This window comes from Protopterus annectens, chromosome 14.part0, assembly GCF_019279795.1.
Source record: "Protopterus annectens isolate FY-2018-M chromosome 14.part0, PAN1.0, whole genome shotgun sequence".
In the NCBI taxonomy this organism is placed as follows: domain Eukaryota; kingdom Metazoa; phylum Chordata; order Ceratodontiformes; family Protopteridae; genus Protopterus; species Protopterus annectens.
In genome coordinates, this window is record NC_056748.1 from 25,178,276 (window position 1) to 25,194,730 (window position 16,455).

The window sequence follows — 16,455 nt, forward strand, 5'->3', positions numbered from 1 at the left end:
CAACTCTAGATACCTTCATGGATTATAATCAGAATAGCCTTTACCTGTTTTTTCCATCTTCCCTCCCAGTTTTATTAGATTTTGATTAAAATTCTGCAGCTGTCTGACTGCAGACTTCAATACTCCTCTCTAAAATCTGCCTATGTCCCCTATTCTCCTCTGCCCTTCCTGTTCAATATGAACTCAACACATCTACCTGACATTTTGTGCATCAGTATCATGTCTGCCCCCATCTATTTTGGACTCAAGTTAAAACAGCTCTGTACTCTCTAGCCACAAGTCATATCAGTTTCCTTCCAACATGCCAATATTGATACCACTTATCTTCTGCATCCCATACAGCAACTGGATGTCCATTGCCTTCCATGGTCTCCAGAACTGCTTGCAATAACTAACCCCTCCTCCAACCCTAAAACACGCAGACAAACTCCTAGCCCTACCACAAAGTCACTTGCTTTTGTCTAACAACCTAAAAATCTCCCAGTCAATCATTCTCACATACTGCCTTTCACACACTTTTTACAGTTCACTTAGTCGCACATAATAGTCAAACAAGTGAATTGTAAGCAATAATACATTAAACAATACTAAGTTATCTCAATCTCTGCATCAGACATTTCTACAATTTAGGAGTAATTTCAAAGTTACTGGCTCTGTTAGTTAAATATGATAAGCCTATACCTTGGAGGGAAGAGAAAAAGTCAAGTGCAGAAATGCTGCAGACAGACTCAAAACAGTATGTGTGCATACAATACCTCATCATGGGTCTATATCAGGAGACGGAATGGAAAAAATATCGAACGGCAAAACAGCGAAAAGACCGGACCTCGAAGTACTGTTTGCCAGACTGCGGTACAGTGAAGATTGGAATATTTGTCCTTTCCTCACTGTAGTGCGATCTCAGAGTTGGTATATATATATATATATATATATATATATATATATATATATATATATATATATATATATATATATATATATATATATATATATATATTTTTTTTTAGCGGGGGGTGTGGGGGGCACAGCCCCCCACAATAGCAAGTTTGAGGTCTGGTCTTTTTGCTGTTTTGCAGTTCGATATTGTTTCATTCGGTCTTCTGATACAGACCCCTCATTCTTAAAGAGGAGGGAGTCTGTGAAAGGGTTGCCTAATCAGAAAAGACACTCTCCTCACCTTGGAAGATTTATCTTTTAAGAGAGTAAATGCTTAAATCCATTTTGCTGTTGGCAATACTTATTTTTAAAAGGAAAAAGCAAAGGAAAATAAAAAGGCTCTGCAAAGAATTTCAGAATTGCTTAAATACTTGTAAAATGACACACATACCCAATGGCAATGGAAATAAAACAAGAAAGTTGGACATGCTGGATCCAGAAAACTTAAGAATTGTATACTGCACTACAAATAGTTTGAGTCTGTTAGATGTTAAAGGATCCCAGGGTACCTAAAATGAAATCACATACACTCTTGCTTCGAGAAAGATATCTCAGATCAAATGGAACATAGTAAGACAATAAAAACTGTACTTAAAGAAGGTTACTACGCTAGTTATAAAGAAGCTAGATGAAGACAACTGCTCACCCTTATGAAGAAAGGAGCACCGTTTGTAACAGAATATAGCTATAGATGCAGATATGCAATGTTAACAGAATACTGCAGAGAAGAGAAGGATAACTGTAGTAATTGTATGAATCCCTCCAAAGGCACAACACAGGGAAAAAACAGAAGTTATTTGAAAACAATCTCCTTCCATCAAGGAATAATAAGTGTAGAATAACACTGGAATATTATAACCAAGAAAATGGCTGTAAGTGCATGGCCAAGGCAAAATGAAATCAGAGGGAGAAGATCCCTCAAAGCAGTCAAGGACTGAGACTGCATATTACCGAAGAATATGGCTATATGATGAAGACATTTGAAATATTACCAGTAGTAATATCAGATCATTATGTACAGGTGGTGTATTTCTCTATAGTAGAACACAGTAAAGGGGAGAAACTCTGGAGATTCCTATCAGATTACTTAAAACTGAAGTAAATAGTGTGGGAAGAAATAGCCAGGGAATTGTTATGGCTACGCTTGTATAGGCTCTAGGGCCGGTAGCCTAGTACCTACCTATGAACCTATGGTGTAAAGAAGACTTGATCAGAGTTCTGAATGACATAAAAAGAGGAAGTGCTATCAACGAGTGGGACTAAATAAATTTTGATTTTCAAAAAGGCAGTATGGTCAAGGTACAAAGGGCGGTGAAAGATTTTATTGTACTAATGACTGATTACAGGAAGTAAACTGATTTCAATGGACCACAGAGAATTAAAGCAAGTAGGTGAATTACAGCAGAAAGAGAATCAGTTATGAGATAAAAGAATTAGAATTGTTTGATCAAGCAAAGAAAAAAATCAGACAAAGGTTTGAATAGGTTTAGTGAATTTAAAAAAGTAAATATTAGCGCTAGTTCCTCTGAAACTACTAAGAGGAACATCTTACCCAGAAAAACAAGATGATATAATAATGTTATGTGTGTCATTCTACTTGTAAAAATGCAGACGGTACACATCCCTATGTTGGTATTGTTAACGTACTATGCAAAGCATTCAAAACTGGCAATGTTCTTTCTAACACATGCAGCTTTACTATTATTCACCACAGCTGATGTACGCATCATTCACCTTTTCATACTATACAAATACTTTCGAAAGCAACATCACATCGGTCTTCAAATCCAAACAAACCTGTGTAGTGTACTGGGTGCTACATAGTTCTAATGCCTTGGCATGGTTGTAGTGTGAAATGTAACCACTCCAGGATGAATGATTTATAGAAAGAAGCCAAAATACTTCTACCTGAAAATGGAAAAGGCTAAATTGGATGCCTCCAACTCAGCAAAACAAAATGACTCTGCATTTAATTATATCAATATTAGTTCCTACTAAAAAGATGCAGACAGTATTGGTTGATAGGGAAGAAAGTGCATTCCATAATCTAATCTCCCCCAAACCTAATAACGCATGACCTGAGAATGCAATTACCTTGCAGTGAAATAATTAATGTAACAGATTTATCCTACAAAACTGAATTTAAAGTTACCTTCTGCCACATTTTCATTTAATCCAAGTGGCACAGTATAACATTTACAACTGCTGCCTCACAGTACTCTGAACTCTGGTTTCTGTCTACAGTTCTCTGTGGTTGAAGCTTGCATGTCTTTCTGTGTCCAAGAGTTTCGGTTGGAGGTCCAAATGAGTTCTTACCAGGAGCTCAAGTTTCCTTCAACATCCCAGATATGCATACATGTGAATTGGCAAGGCTCTATACTACATTTGGTATGTGTGAGACACACACACATATCCAAGGCTGGATAGGCATCCTACCAAAAACTGTTTTTCTCTTTATGCCCACTGAGTGCTGGGACAATCTCTGGTTTCCCTGCTAAACTGGCTAAGAGAATGTGGGTAATGAAGAATGATTTTGCTAACAACCCTTGGTTAAAACAATAACCTATAGCACTGCACTCTGGCACCGTACCAAGAAATGCTTAATTGTGAAGGCAAGCATGTTACTACGTATTAGATTAATTTTAGAAGAACAAATTAAAACTATACAATTTACCTCTTCTTCCTTTTTTATCTTGTCTACCTGACTGATGAGTTTGCAGTAGGCCTGGAACAAAAGCAGTAGCTGGAAATGGAGCTTGTACAGCCGCCGACAAAGTTCAAGTTCCTAAAAATAAATTACAAAGACAAAAACTCATCAGCTTGAACTGATAAAGAATGCATTATAACAGTTCGGGTGGAAACAACAACTACAAGTATTACACCAGTCAACAAGCTAATTTAGAAAAAAGCTGGTGAAAGCAGATGCAAACTAAAGCCCAAAACAATCACATAAAAAGAAACAAAGCTGACAGCCCCTGAAATTATTTCAAGAAATTAAACATAAGGAGTGTTTTATTTTATCTATTCTTTTGGGAAAACTAGTACTAGGTATTTTTTCAAATGCCATTATCAAGGTAGAAGCAAAATAGTTTGTTAAAAAATAAAAATGGAAAAAACAGGCTGCATGAAATTCTGAAACATCTTATATTTAGTCCCTCAACTAGTGCAGAAGATTTTAGCAGAATTTTGCTTAAATTACAAAAGCTAATATTCCAATAAAATGTAACTTTAAAAGGTTAACATTAACAGCACGTTGTCCTTTTGCTAAACAAGTTTTAACAAAGTCTGGGGGTTACTTGTTTTAGAAAGCTGAAACTCAAATATATATAAAAAACATGTACTTTTAAGTCTAAATGACAAACTTTGCCAAAATGACTGATCAGAATTTAGACGAGACAAAATTACTGGCCTGGACACACAAATTACAGCTAAACAAATGCTTTAGTTAGTGTAAAAATGCCTGTTTAAATGTTAAAGAGTCACACATACTTTTACATTTGTCAGTGACTACAGAAACAGCTGTGCCACAAGTGGACATGAGACATATGAAGGTCAGTTTACTGTCTGATGAGGTTAAATAGTCTACAAATTAAGGACCACCACTTACTGCAAGAATTTCCATTTGCTAAGCAAGAGAAGGTAAGCAGGTCACAGAAAGAAAGAGAAAGAGAAGAAACAATTAAGGTTCATTATTTAAATAAAATGCCCCAAACAATGTCCTTTATATTTCTTAAAAAGAACCAATACTGCAAAGTTTTAAATACAAACTCAGTTAAGATGAACTAATTTTGTATTATTCCTTCAAAAGCAAAATAAAAAAGTATGCTTCAAAATTAATACATGGGTAATCAAGTCTAATATTTTACCATTAACATACTTATTTTAAATATGCATTTCCGTTTCAGGGGAAAATCTGCCATTAGAATAAAGTGGTTTCACAAATTCATACATGAAATGTGGATTCTTTGTTTTGGGTAGCAGTTTGCCCTTGTTTCTTATTACAAATGTATGCTTTTTCTACTCTACCTTCTAAAATTGGCTACATTTACAAACACCTGCTTCCGTTACTGGGAATATGTGTGAGGGGGTATGCTCTCTTCTTCCTTAGCACTCCTCCAATATCTCATGTTCCTACCACTCACAATGCCTCCACATATTTCAGTTTACTTCTCAGTCCAGCCACTCCTGCAGATTTCTCAATGACTAGTGGATGTTGATAGCAAAAAGGACAGAAGTAACAGATGTATTACATCACTAGTGCAGCACTATTTTGTAATAATTTTTGGAAGACGAAATGTGTAAATATAAACTAATGTTAGTTAGTCCAGCTCTTCAAGCAGCTAAACTTTAAACTACTCTGGCTCGATGAAGGACTCTGCAATGCTAAGCATGCATCTCTCTACCTAGAGAAAAGATTGTCAGCTCTAACTTAATTGAAGATACCGACAAGACCTACAGTCTACCTAATTCACCAAAGTGCTGCAGTTAGTTCCCTATACTGATGCCCCTTCCCCTGTCCTTTCCCTGCTCACCTCCCAGCATTTCAAATAAAGAAAGAAGACAGTAATAAAGCACCATCACTGTAGTTGCAAAAACAAACAGAGCTCCTGTCAAAGTAACATAATTCTACTAAGAGTTGCACCTCATCAGATTCTGGAATAGTGTACATTATTGCAGGGCGGGGGAGGAGGGATTTCAAGGGAATCACATTAACTTTTCACCAAAACTACCTTTGGCAAGTCATCATATTTGTTACCTTTCATTTAACTATGTTCAGTGAATATAGCACGTTTTTTTTTGCAGGGGCCAAGTGCCCCTACACTGGCAATATGGATAAACATTCCCCACACCAGCTGGACTTGTACATACCAAATACAGGATCACACAACATTGGAGAAAAAGGCAAGACTCCACTATCAGCAAAATTAGTTTCGACAACAGCGTTCAAACATTTTACATTTGCTGAAACTAACTTTCTTGATTTGACACATTCCCAATTTAAAGTGCCACCGAAGAGCAGAGTACTAGGATCACTGAATATATTCTAAATTTTACGCATATGCTCCACTTTGTAGGGAATGTTTGTAATAATCCTGTCAAGTAGGAATTTACATGTTCCTGGATGTTTTCTTGTATAATAATTGACAATCTGTGAAATATTAAATGAGGTAGTAAGTAGATACACCAGCTGTTTCAGTCAAGGTTTATCTTTCAGAATTATCAACTTGTGGGCATGGGGATGAGCACAATCTGTTGCAGAGCCATAAAAGACTTATGTGAAAAAAAAAGACAGTGAACCAAATAAAAATGCTCGTAGGAAAGTTTGCGGAATATGTAATCAATGAAAATATTTGATGTCCAATACTAGGGATTTCCACGATGGCTGCACACTGATCAACAGGTTAATTTCAACTCTGCCAGTGTGAAAAGAGAAACTGAGAAATAAAACAGTGATATTGTCAGCCCAAGTAAAATTCAGTTACTGGCTATTAAGTACACAGCCTGGATGCTAGCAAAGAAGAAATTTAGAGAACCTGAAAGAAAATCGACCAGTAAAAGTGAAAAGAAAACATTGGCTGGGAAAAATCCTGCAGTGTTCAGCAAACCAGTTTAAGCTTCAGCTTCGGTACAAGATATGGTTTCCAGTAATTTAGAGGAAAAATAAATCAAACATACTTAGAGGTGATTAAAATAAATGAAACACTGAAGGAGTATATCAATTCAAAAACAAAATGCTGGAAAAAATAGAAGTTTAAACCAGCTATTCAGACGAACTGATAAAATTGACCAAATCAGATGATGGAATGAAGAAAAGGCTAATTGAATATGAGACTTCTCAAGAAAAGCCATTTCAAAAACTGGTGGAGTTAGAAGACAGTGTGTGGAGAGAAAAAAAGAAGTTATGAACTTACCATAACTTGGTATTTGTGTTGTCCACTTTCATTCTTTGTCACTGTTGGGTCTTCGGATCCAACTCTACCTTATTCTCAAGACTTTAGGATCAGAGTCTCAAGCTCCTCTATTTCCCATAATGCATCATACTTTCCCCAACTCCTCAGATCAAGTTTGCTGCCTTAATAGGTAGCTTTACCAAGAAAAAAACAGAACAGATCTAGTGTTTCTGTGACCCAAGCCATGCATTTATGGGTTTCAAGTTCCTCTACGTAACTTCTCGAAGGTACCAAGGCTGGGGGATGGATGGGAGGGAAGTGAGGAAGAATGTGATGTTCTTCTTTTCATTCTTCCTCACCACTGGGTCAGAGACCCCAGCTATATAACTCCTGGGTGGCCCCCAAGGAAGGACATGCCAGAGCACTGCCAAGCTGATGGATGGCCTGCTTCTGGAAACGATGCCCAATTTATAATGTGAAACAAATTTAGGAGTCTTAGACCAAGTGGCTGCAGCACATATCTTGTCAATAGATGTTCTGACAGAAAAGGCTAAAGAACTGGCCATGGATCTGGTAGAGTGGACTTTAGGAGGATGAGTCAATTCAATCCCTTTTTGGGAATAAATGGTAGAACTGCAATCGGTTATTCACTTAGCCAGGGTAATCTTGGCTACTGCTAGACCCAAACAATTAGTAGAAAAAGATACAAAGAGTTGATCAGCTTTTCTGTGTTTCTTTGTCTTGTGCGGATAGAAACGCAACTGTCTATGAATATCAAGATGATGGAACATATATTCTAATTTGTTTGAATAATTTGGAAAGAAAACAGGCAACTGAATGGATTAGTTAATGTTGGATTCTGTTGCAACTTTAGGCATAAAGGATGGATTAGTTATTAGGGAATCTCTGTCTTTATGAAAAATGATATACGGAGGTTTGACTGATAAGGCTTGCAGTTCAGATACTCTGTTGGCTGATGTGATGGCTACCAAGAGTACCATCTTCTATGAAAGAAATTTCATGTCACAACTATCTGCTGATTCAAAAGGTTTTTGAGTGAGGCCTTGAAGGACAATTGTAAGGTCCCAAGGGGGAGAAGGATCTTTTACTGGAGGCCTTAGCAGAAAAATACCCCACCATAAAGGCTTTACATTATTTCAATGAAGAAACAGATAAAGATCCCTTTCCTGAATGAAAATGAGAAATGACAGCTAGCTGTAATTTAATGGTAGAGAAACTGGCACGATCATGAAAAAGTGATAAAAAAGCCCGGACCACCGAGATAATGCACTATACTTTTATTTGTACCAAATAACTGAGCGCTTTCGCCAGAATCAAAGTCTGGCTTCTTCAGCGTCATCTGATACAACACCAACAAGGTTTAAATACCATCACATATTATCTGCACCAATTAGCTGTAATTACTTACATGACATCATTCAAATAACCTAACAATTTAACCCATACCCTTACAAAGCCAATTAAAATAAAAAATCTATACATAACATATACTATAACTTCATAAACATATCACCAAAACTTTAAAATATGTATATGATTGTTCTAGACTTGAAAGAATATATACTGTAAAGAACACCAATATAAAATGTACTAAATAACTTATAATACAACTCATCCTACTATCTATTAGTTCAATTGTATTAGCCCTCATTTTTAAAACTGGCATTAAGGTAGTACTATCATTTAATCCGGGTGAACTGCATGCATTTAATCTTAGTTGCCATTGCAATTCCTTAGTTTCTACCTCAACATTAAAATCCCCCTCTCTATCATGATTACATATTCTATCTGCAACAAAAAACAAAAACTTTTTTAAATTAACACACTTTGCTGTGTAAATAAAGTGCATTATGTTCATTTTTGTTTTTGATGCATCTTAAATGCTGAGACTCTATCACGCAGCCTGCGAATGGTTTTGCCTACATAGAACCCATCGCAGGCTGTGCATGTTGCCACGTATACCAATTTGGTACTATTACAATTGCATCTACCCGGACAAGAAATAGAGAATTTGTAATCTTTTAACACACAGGTAAGGACCATCAGTTACAAATCGACAATACCTGCATGTGTGGAACTTGTGTTGAAAAATTATTTTTTAAGTTTTGAAGGGGAGTTATACCAACAACCGATGGGGGTGGCGATGGGAGCAAGATGTGCTCCAGTGTTTTCAAATTTGGTGTTACTTTCTTGGGAGAGCTCATTTATATTTTCATCCAAGTATAAAGACAATATTCTTTCATACAACAGATTTTTGGATGATATACTCATCTGATGGAGGTGGGATGAAACCAAAATAAGTGAGTTTATTGAATATTTGAATGGTACGACTAATTTCTTTAAATTTACCTATACTTGGCATCAAAATGAGATACATTTCCTTGACATTAATCTGTAAAAATCAATGGAGGGGTTGAGTAGTAACAGTTATAGGAAGTAGACCTATTCAAATTCAATATTACATTTTGATAGTTGCCATCCTTACCATCAAAGAAAAGGTATAGTTAAGGGACAGATGGTGAGGACCTCAAGACTGGTAAGTGACAATTCAGTCTTTAAGGAGGAAATATTTAAATTGATTGGCATGTTTTTGGATAGGGGTTACCCATTCAAGTTACTAATTAATGTTAAAAGAGAAGTTTTGAGAAAAAGGGACAAAGTATATACCCCCATACTAAGGAACATAGTTTCATTAACTCATGCTGAAGGGGACAATGAGAAGCGAAGTATTTGTGTTGAGTTATAACTCACTTGCACCTCAAGTTGTTTCAAGTTTAAGAAATGGATGGAGATTTTGCTTAAACAATGCTAGTAAACAGCTTTTAGGTATGCAACCACAAATAGTGTATGGTAGGGGTAAAAACTTGAAAAGTATACTTGAAAGTAATATATGTGAGAAAAAATATAATGTTTCCTCAATGACTAAGTGTGGGACATGCAGGTATTGTCGATTTATAAATGATTGTCCGTACCTACGTATTAAAGATTACAAATTCTCTATTTCTTGTCTGGGTAGATGCAATTGTAATAGTACCAAATTGGTATACTTGGCAACATGCACAGCCTGCGATGAGTTCTATGTAGGCAAATCCATTCACAGGCTGCGTGATAGAATCTCTGAGCATTTAAGATGTATCAAAAACAAAAATGAACATAATGCACTTTATTTACACAGCAAAGACTGCATTAATTTTAAAAAGTTTTTGTTTTTTGCTGTAGATAGAATATGTAATTATGATAGAGGGGGGATTTTAATGTTGAGGTAGAAACTAAGGAATTGCAATGGCAACTAAGATTAAATGCATGCAATTCACCCGGATTAAATGATAGTACTACCTTGATACCAATTTTAAAAATAAGGGCTAATAAAATTCAACTAATAGATAGTAGGATGAATTGTATTATAAGTTATTTATTACATTTTATATTAGTGTTCTTTACAGTATATATTCTTTCAAGTCTGTAGAACAATCATATACATATTTTAAAGTTTTGGTGATATGTTTATGAAGTTATAGTATATGTTATGTATAGATTTTTTATTTTAAATGGCTTTGTAAGGGTCTGGGTTAAATTGTTAGCTTATTTGAATGATGTCATGTAAGTAATCACAGCTGATTGGTGCAGATAATATGTGATGGTATTTAAACCTTGTTTGGTGTTGCATCAGATGACTCTGAAGAAGCCAGACTTTGATTCTGGCGAAAGCACTCAGTTATTTGGTACAAATAAAAGTATAGTGTATTATCTCGGTGGTCCGGGCTTTTTTATTTTTTATTTGGTTGTATAGTCCCTTGTGGACTGTTGAGTGGATCATGAAAAAAGTGGTTCAGAAAGGAGAACAGCTGACATAGGATCTGTAAATGGATCAATATTCTCCTTTGAAGCCCAAATCGTAAATCTCCTCCACTTACTGTTACAGACGTTTTTTGTGGAAGCTTTCTGTGAGGCCAAGACTATGTGGCAAACTGGGGAAGCTAGCCTGGACTTTCTTATAATCACTGGAAGTGGAAAAACTATGTGGTTAGCTTGTGTGTTTGGAAACTGGGTTTTTGATGTTCTGATGGATGGGAGATGAGGTCCCGATTGAGATCCAGTACCCATGGGGGATACTTCAGGTGAGACCATAGGAAGGGTAACCATACCCAACGAGGCCAGAAGGGAGCAATGAGGATCACTGAGCACGTCAGCCTGCTGCCATTCTGTAGAAACTTCAGGATCAAGGGAAAGGGGTGGTAAGCATAAAGGAGGCCCTGGGGTCAATCGTGGACTAGAGCATCCCTGGGTGACTCCCCTTTTGGGGGGGATCACAGCAAAGTACTTTCTGCATTGCTGCTTAGGGAAGAAGCAGAGAAATCACAGCAAGGTTGGCCACAACAGCTGAGAATCTGGTTTGCTAGTGCTCAACTGAGGGACCACTCATGAGGGGTCAGAATGGACGTACCAAGACTGTCTGCTAGCATGCTGGTTTTCGTGGGAATGTGAGCTACAATTAGAAAGTGTCTGGAAGAGATTGTCTCTTCCCAAACTCTCATGCCCTCTCTGCATAATGGGCAGGATCGGGTTCCAACTTGTTTGTTTATACACCAGACCACTAACATGCCTGTATGAATAGTCCCTAGAGGGAGAAGGGCCTGAAAGGCATGCAACATTAAAAGGACTGCTCTCATATCTAGGACACTGATATGCAGCTTGGTCTCATGTTGGGATCACATGCCTTGGACCATCTTTCCCTGATAATGCTCCCCCCACCCCAACAGGGAAGCATCCGTGGTCACTGTGGTATTGGAGGGGCAAGAGAAAAAAACCTGCCCAATGGCAGGTCGTTTGACTGCATCCACCACTGCAGATGTCTTCTGCAGATCAGAGTTAGTCAGATAGGAGCAGATAAGGGCTGGTACAGAATGGACCATTGAACAGCCAGGGTCCACTGTAGAACTTGTATAAAGTATTTTGCTAAGGGTACGAGAATGATGGCCACTGACATAGAACCCAGCTCTCTGAGAACTAACTGTGCTGGAGGAGATGTAACATGCAATATGTCCTGGACTTGCTGTCTCAGAGATGTTATGTGATGCAAAGGTAAGGAAGCTACCTGAGTGGAAGTGTTCAGTTGCATTCCTATAAACTCTATATTCTGCACATGAATCATCAGGTTTGATTTTGTCAGGTTTATTGAACTGCCCATAGAACTGAAGATCTGTAACAGATAATCCCTGGCCTGAATCAGCTGATGCCTTGATGGTGCAGTAAGGAGCCAATCATCTAAATATGGAAACACCTGGAATCCTTTCAGCTTCAGGGGAGCTGCAACAACTGTCCTACATTTGCTAAACACCCAGGGGGCTGTGGTGAGACCAAAGGGCAGTGCTCTGAATTGGTAATGACTGGCCCACAGCCGAAAGCACAATGTCTACTGGAGCATTCGTTCATTTTGATATAATAATAATATGGATCCTGGAGATCTACACAGCACATCCAATCATCCTAGCGTAGAAGTGGCAGAATGGAGTGAACCATAACCATTCGGAACTTTGACTTCTTCACATATAGGCTGAGGTTGCTGAGATCCAATATTGGTCCCCTGTTTTCTTTGGCACCAAAATGAAGCGAGAATAAGTTCAATATCCTACTTGTTCTGGCAAGACCTCTTGGAAAACTCTTTTCTCTAGAGGTTTTTGAACTTCTTGAAGAACAGACTCCCACTGACTGGGTGGCACATTGGGGAGTAACCTTCTGGGTCTTGTAGCTGAAGGGGAAAAGAGAATGTAATAACCTCTGGATATTATTAGCACCTAGTTGTTGTTTGTGATGTTTGTCCAGACATCTAGGTGCAGGGGCAGTTGGGCAGCACTTCAGGAGTGCTCCGATAGGGCTTATCAGCAAATGGTTCCCTAAAACCCTGATTCTGTGGACCCCCCCCCCCGGGGTGGCATCTACCACTGAAACCTCCTCCTCTGCCCCTGGAAGAGGTACCCCCAAATGAGTCCTGGGAAGGACCTTGAGATTTTCTGAACTAAAGCTTCTTCCCACCCCTTTGATTCCTTGAAAAGGTCCTTTGAGGGGGTAGAAAACTTGATCCCTAAGGCAGAAAAGGTCTTTTCATCTTTCTCGCTGTGGGTAAGTGTTTCTTTCAACGATGGTCCAAACAAGGAGGAACCATCAATGGGAGCATTAATGAAAGAACCCTTAAAGAGTTCTGCGAAATCGCAAAGCATCATCCAGACATGTTTGCTAATGGTTATGCCTGTACTGGCTTGCTTGTGAGGTGCCTTTCGCAGACTGCGAGATCAGCCTCAAGGAATTTGCCAGGGAAGACAGAGTTGCCAATTTTGGAGAAACCTGTTTAAGGTTCTCCTCCAACAAGGTCTCTTTCAGAGAGTTGGTTAGCTCCTTGACCAGATTTTTCTGCAGATGTGTAAAATGTGCCAAGTAGTTTAACACTCTCTCTGCAAAGGTACTTAAGGTGTACATGCACTTTCCATATCTGTCCAAGGCCCAACACTCCTTGTTTGGGGGATGAGCAGAGAGGGTCTCTTCAGTGAGCTCCTTCTTTTTGGCTACTGACACCACAATGGCATCAACTAGGAAACCCTTGTACCAATACAAGTGATCAGGAGGACTGAAGAATTTATCAGGACTCCTGGGGACTGGCTTGACTACGCCCAGTTCCTTCTATGCCTGGCGGGAAACAAGACTGATAAGTTTGTCCACCAGGGGAGTCATCCAGGTCATAGATGGGCCCCAACCTGAAGGCCTCCAGAAACATCTACTCCATGGAAGGAGAACTGTGATAAGACCAGCCACCTTTCTGCATCAGGAGTTCAAGGATGTCTCTGAAGGAGACTTCGTCCAGTGGAGATCTAGGGGATCCTTCTCCATCAAAATCTGTGTCCTCTGTTAAGGACTCCAAGGGAGAGTCCATGTGCCACCTCCTGCATGTTTTCTCTGATGAACCTCCTCTGTGGGATAGTCAGGGAAAGAACCAGAAGCAGCAGGGCTCCCCTGCGGGGAAGTGGCCTGGAGGCTTACCTGGGGGGGGGGGGCTGACCAATGGCAGGATGAATAGAGGGAATCAAAGGTCAAATGAGATGATGAATGGGTAGGATCCAGAGAATGAGGAGTCCTACCTCTTGGCCTAGAGAATGTCCTCTCTGCTATCCCGAAGGCGGATGGATGAGGGGAAACTCCCCTCTCCTCCCTCAAAGCTGAAGCCACCAGAGAAGAAAGAGTGCAATCTACCTCAGAACTGAAGCCTCTAAAGAAAGATGGGCCCAAGCTGTCGAAGGATGAGGCCCATAGGGGAATAGACGGTTCCATCCAGGATGTGACTTAAGCCATCCCCCCGGAGGCGGCACCGATATCTCAGATCTGGGACTCGCTCTGCTCCGAAGGTATTAGAAAAGAGTTCGCCCATAAAAAAGAAGTTGAAGAAAGATGTATTCTGGGACCCAATGACAACTCTCTCAAGGAGACTGGCTCCTTGAATTCTGAGACTGTAGGTCAAATCAGAAGAGGACCTTGTAACCACAGGCCCTGGATCTCTCACGGATCCAGAATGGGACGGAGATAGCAAAATCCTCATCTGGATCTGAGCTTTGAGAAAGCTGCTCATCATCCTGTGCATCTCTGACTGAGAAAGACTCCAAGAAGACCTAGAGGATCCTAACAATTTTTTAGACTTAGCTGGTGAAGGTGTAATGTACAAAGTCAGAGCTGGAGATGTTGGCTTGCTCCAAACAGGTGTATAGCTCAGAGACCTCAGATCCAAAGGTTTAGGATCCAAGGCAGGCTCGACCGGAGAAGAGCTTTGTATAAATATAATGTCTGCCAGACCAGAGATTGCACTAGGATCCAAGGACAATCTTAGGATCCAAAGACAATCGGATCAGAGGGGCAGACTTGTCTGCTGGCCTGGTAACTGCCAGATCTTAAGTCGTTGGATCTGACACTTTACATCTTTTCTCAGCTTGAGAAAATGAAGCTCTCGGGGAACGTAACAGGGCTCGCTTCTTGACCTCTTTTAAGGTCGAAGGCATGGAGGGGGTTTGAGCTCCAGAGGATGGCAACAGACCTCTCAAAATGAACTTATTTCTCTCGTCAGAATAGGCGTGAGGGTTTAATGCCGTGCGTATGTCACACTCAGCATTCAAGTGCCCTAGCCCAAGACAGTACACATATCTTGTGGGCACTGGAGCTTGGTATTTTCTGCCCTCAAGGGGTGCATCTCTTGAAAGCTGATGGTTTCTCAGCTATAACTAGGCCAACAGATACACTCCACAGACACACACACACACAAACACACACACACACACACACACACACACACACACACACACACACACACACACACACACACACACACACACACACACACACACACACACACACACACACACACCTGGAGACTTGAGGAGAACAAGCACCTAAACTAATCACGACTACCAGTAAAGTTCTACAGATAAACAATTATAAGAATGGCTTTTTTTCTTTTTTTTTTTTTTTAAATGGAGAGGAAAGTGAAAGAATGAGGCAAGTGGTAGGGGATCCTAACGCCATTTTTAACGAAGTTCAGGAAGGGAGGTACAGAATGGAATGAACGATCAGATTAGGACAAGAAAAAAATATCATATTTTAATTAAAGAATTAAAGAGAAGCTAAAAAGAAGCAAAATTATGAAATTGTTAACTCACAACCCTTACAACAAGCTCAAGACTGGTGGACCATGCCTGTGCTGGATGGCAGCAAACAAGATCCGAGGAGTTAGGGAAGGTACGATGCATTATGGGACAGGGAAGAGCTCAAGACTCAGATCCTAAAGTCTTGTGAATGTGGCCGAGTTGGATCAGATGTGGGATCTGAAGATCCAATAGTGAGGAAGAATGGAAAGGACATCAGATCATGACATTATCTGCTGTACCACAGAAACTAGAAGGAAAAGACTATATTCATTTTACAAAAGCACAAATAAGCAACTACACTGGTATTCCTCAGCAGGATTTGTTAACTGAAAAGTCGCATCAAGTGTATGCTCCAAACCAGGTCATGAGAAAGCAGCCAAGACCTGTACTAGCAAAGATGCTATCATACCATTAGAAAGCGATGATCATGACAAAACTATGCAAGAAGGGAAAGGTATTACAATTGGAGACAGCAAAGTGCTTGTGTAAAATAAATGTTCACTGAACTCCAGGATAAAGCAAATTTATCTCAGCAATAAGGGAATGTCAAGAGGCAAGTGTGAGATACAAGCTGCTATATCCAAGCTGTCACCAGAATATTTTTTCCTGGAGGATCAGAGACATTCTTGGATGCAGAAGAGGCTAAGCAGGAAATAACGTTTATCCAACAAAAAGTGAACCAGCAATAAAACTCAGAGAAACTTTGCTAGTGAAACCTTTTCCAATGTTCCACAGGAAAATACTTGATAAAGAGAAAAGCACACAGGAATTGACTGGAGTTCAAGCAGTGTTTGGTGAGGTGAAGATGAACAGAAAGAAGACCAGCAACACTGAAATTTAGTGAATAAACAAGAGACTATAAAGCATCAATCATATTTGTAAAAAATGGATTTGCAATGGAAAAAATACTTATGTTTGCTGACTTT

At 39.3% G+C, this 16,455-nt stretch overlaps 1 protein-coding gene across 1 annotated transcript in view; it reads right to left on the reverse strand.

Moving 5' to 3' along the window:
- The window catches only part of FRYL (FRY like transcription coactivator), a 3,917,685-nt gene that overhangs the window by 119,668 nt on the left and 3,781,562 nt on the right, over positions 1 to 16,455 (reverse strand). The window contains exons 59-60 of the mRNA XM_044055727.1: positions 4,544 to 4,561; positions 3,611 to 3,721 (exon numbers count right to left, since the gene is read on the reverse strand). Coding sequence (XP_043911662.1) covers positions 3,611 to 3,721; positions 4,544 to 4,561 — 129 coding nt within the window. The remainder of the gene's footprint in view (positions 1 to 3,610; positions 3,722 to 4,543; positions 4,562 to 16,455) is intronic.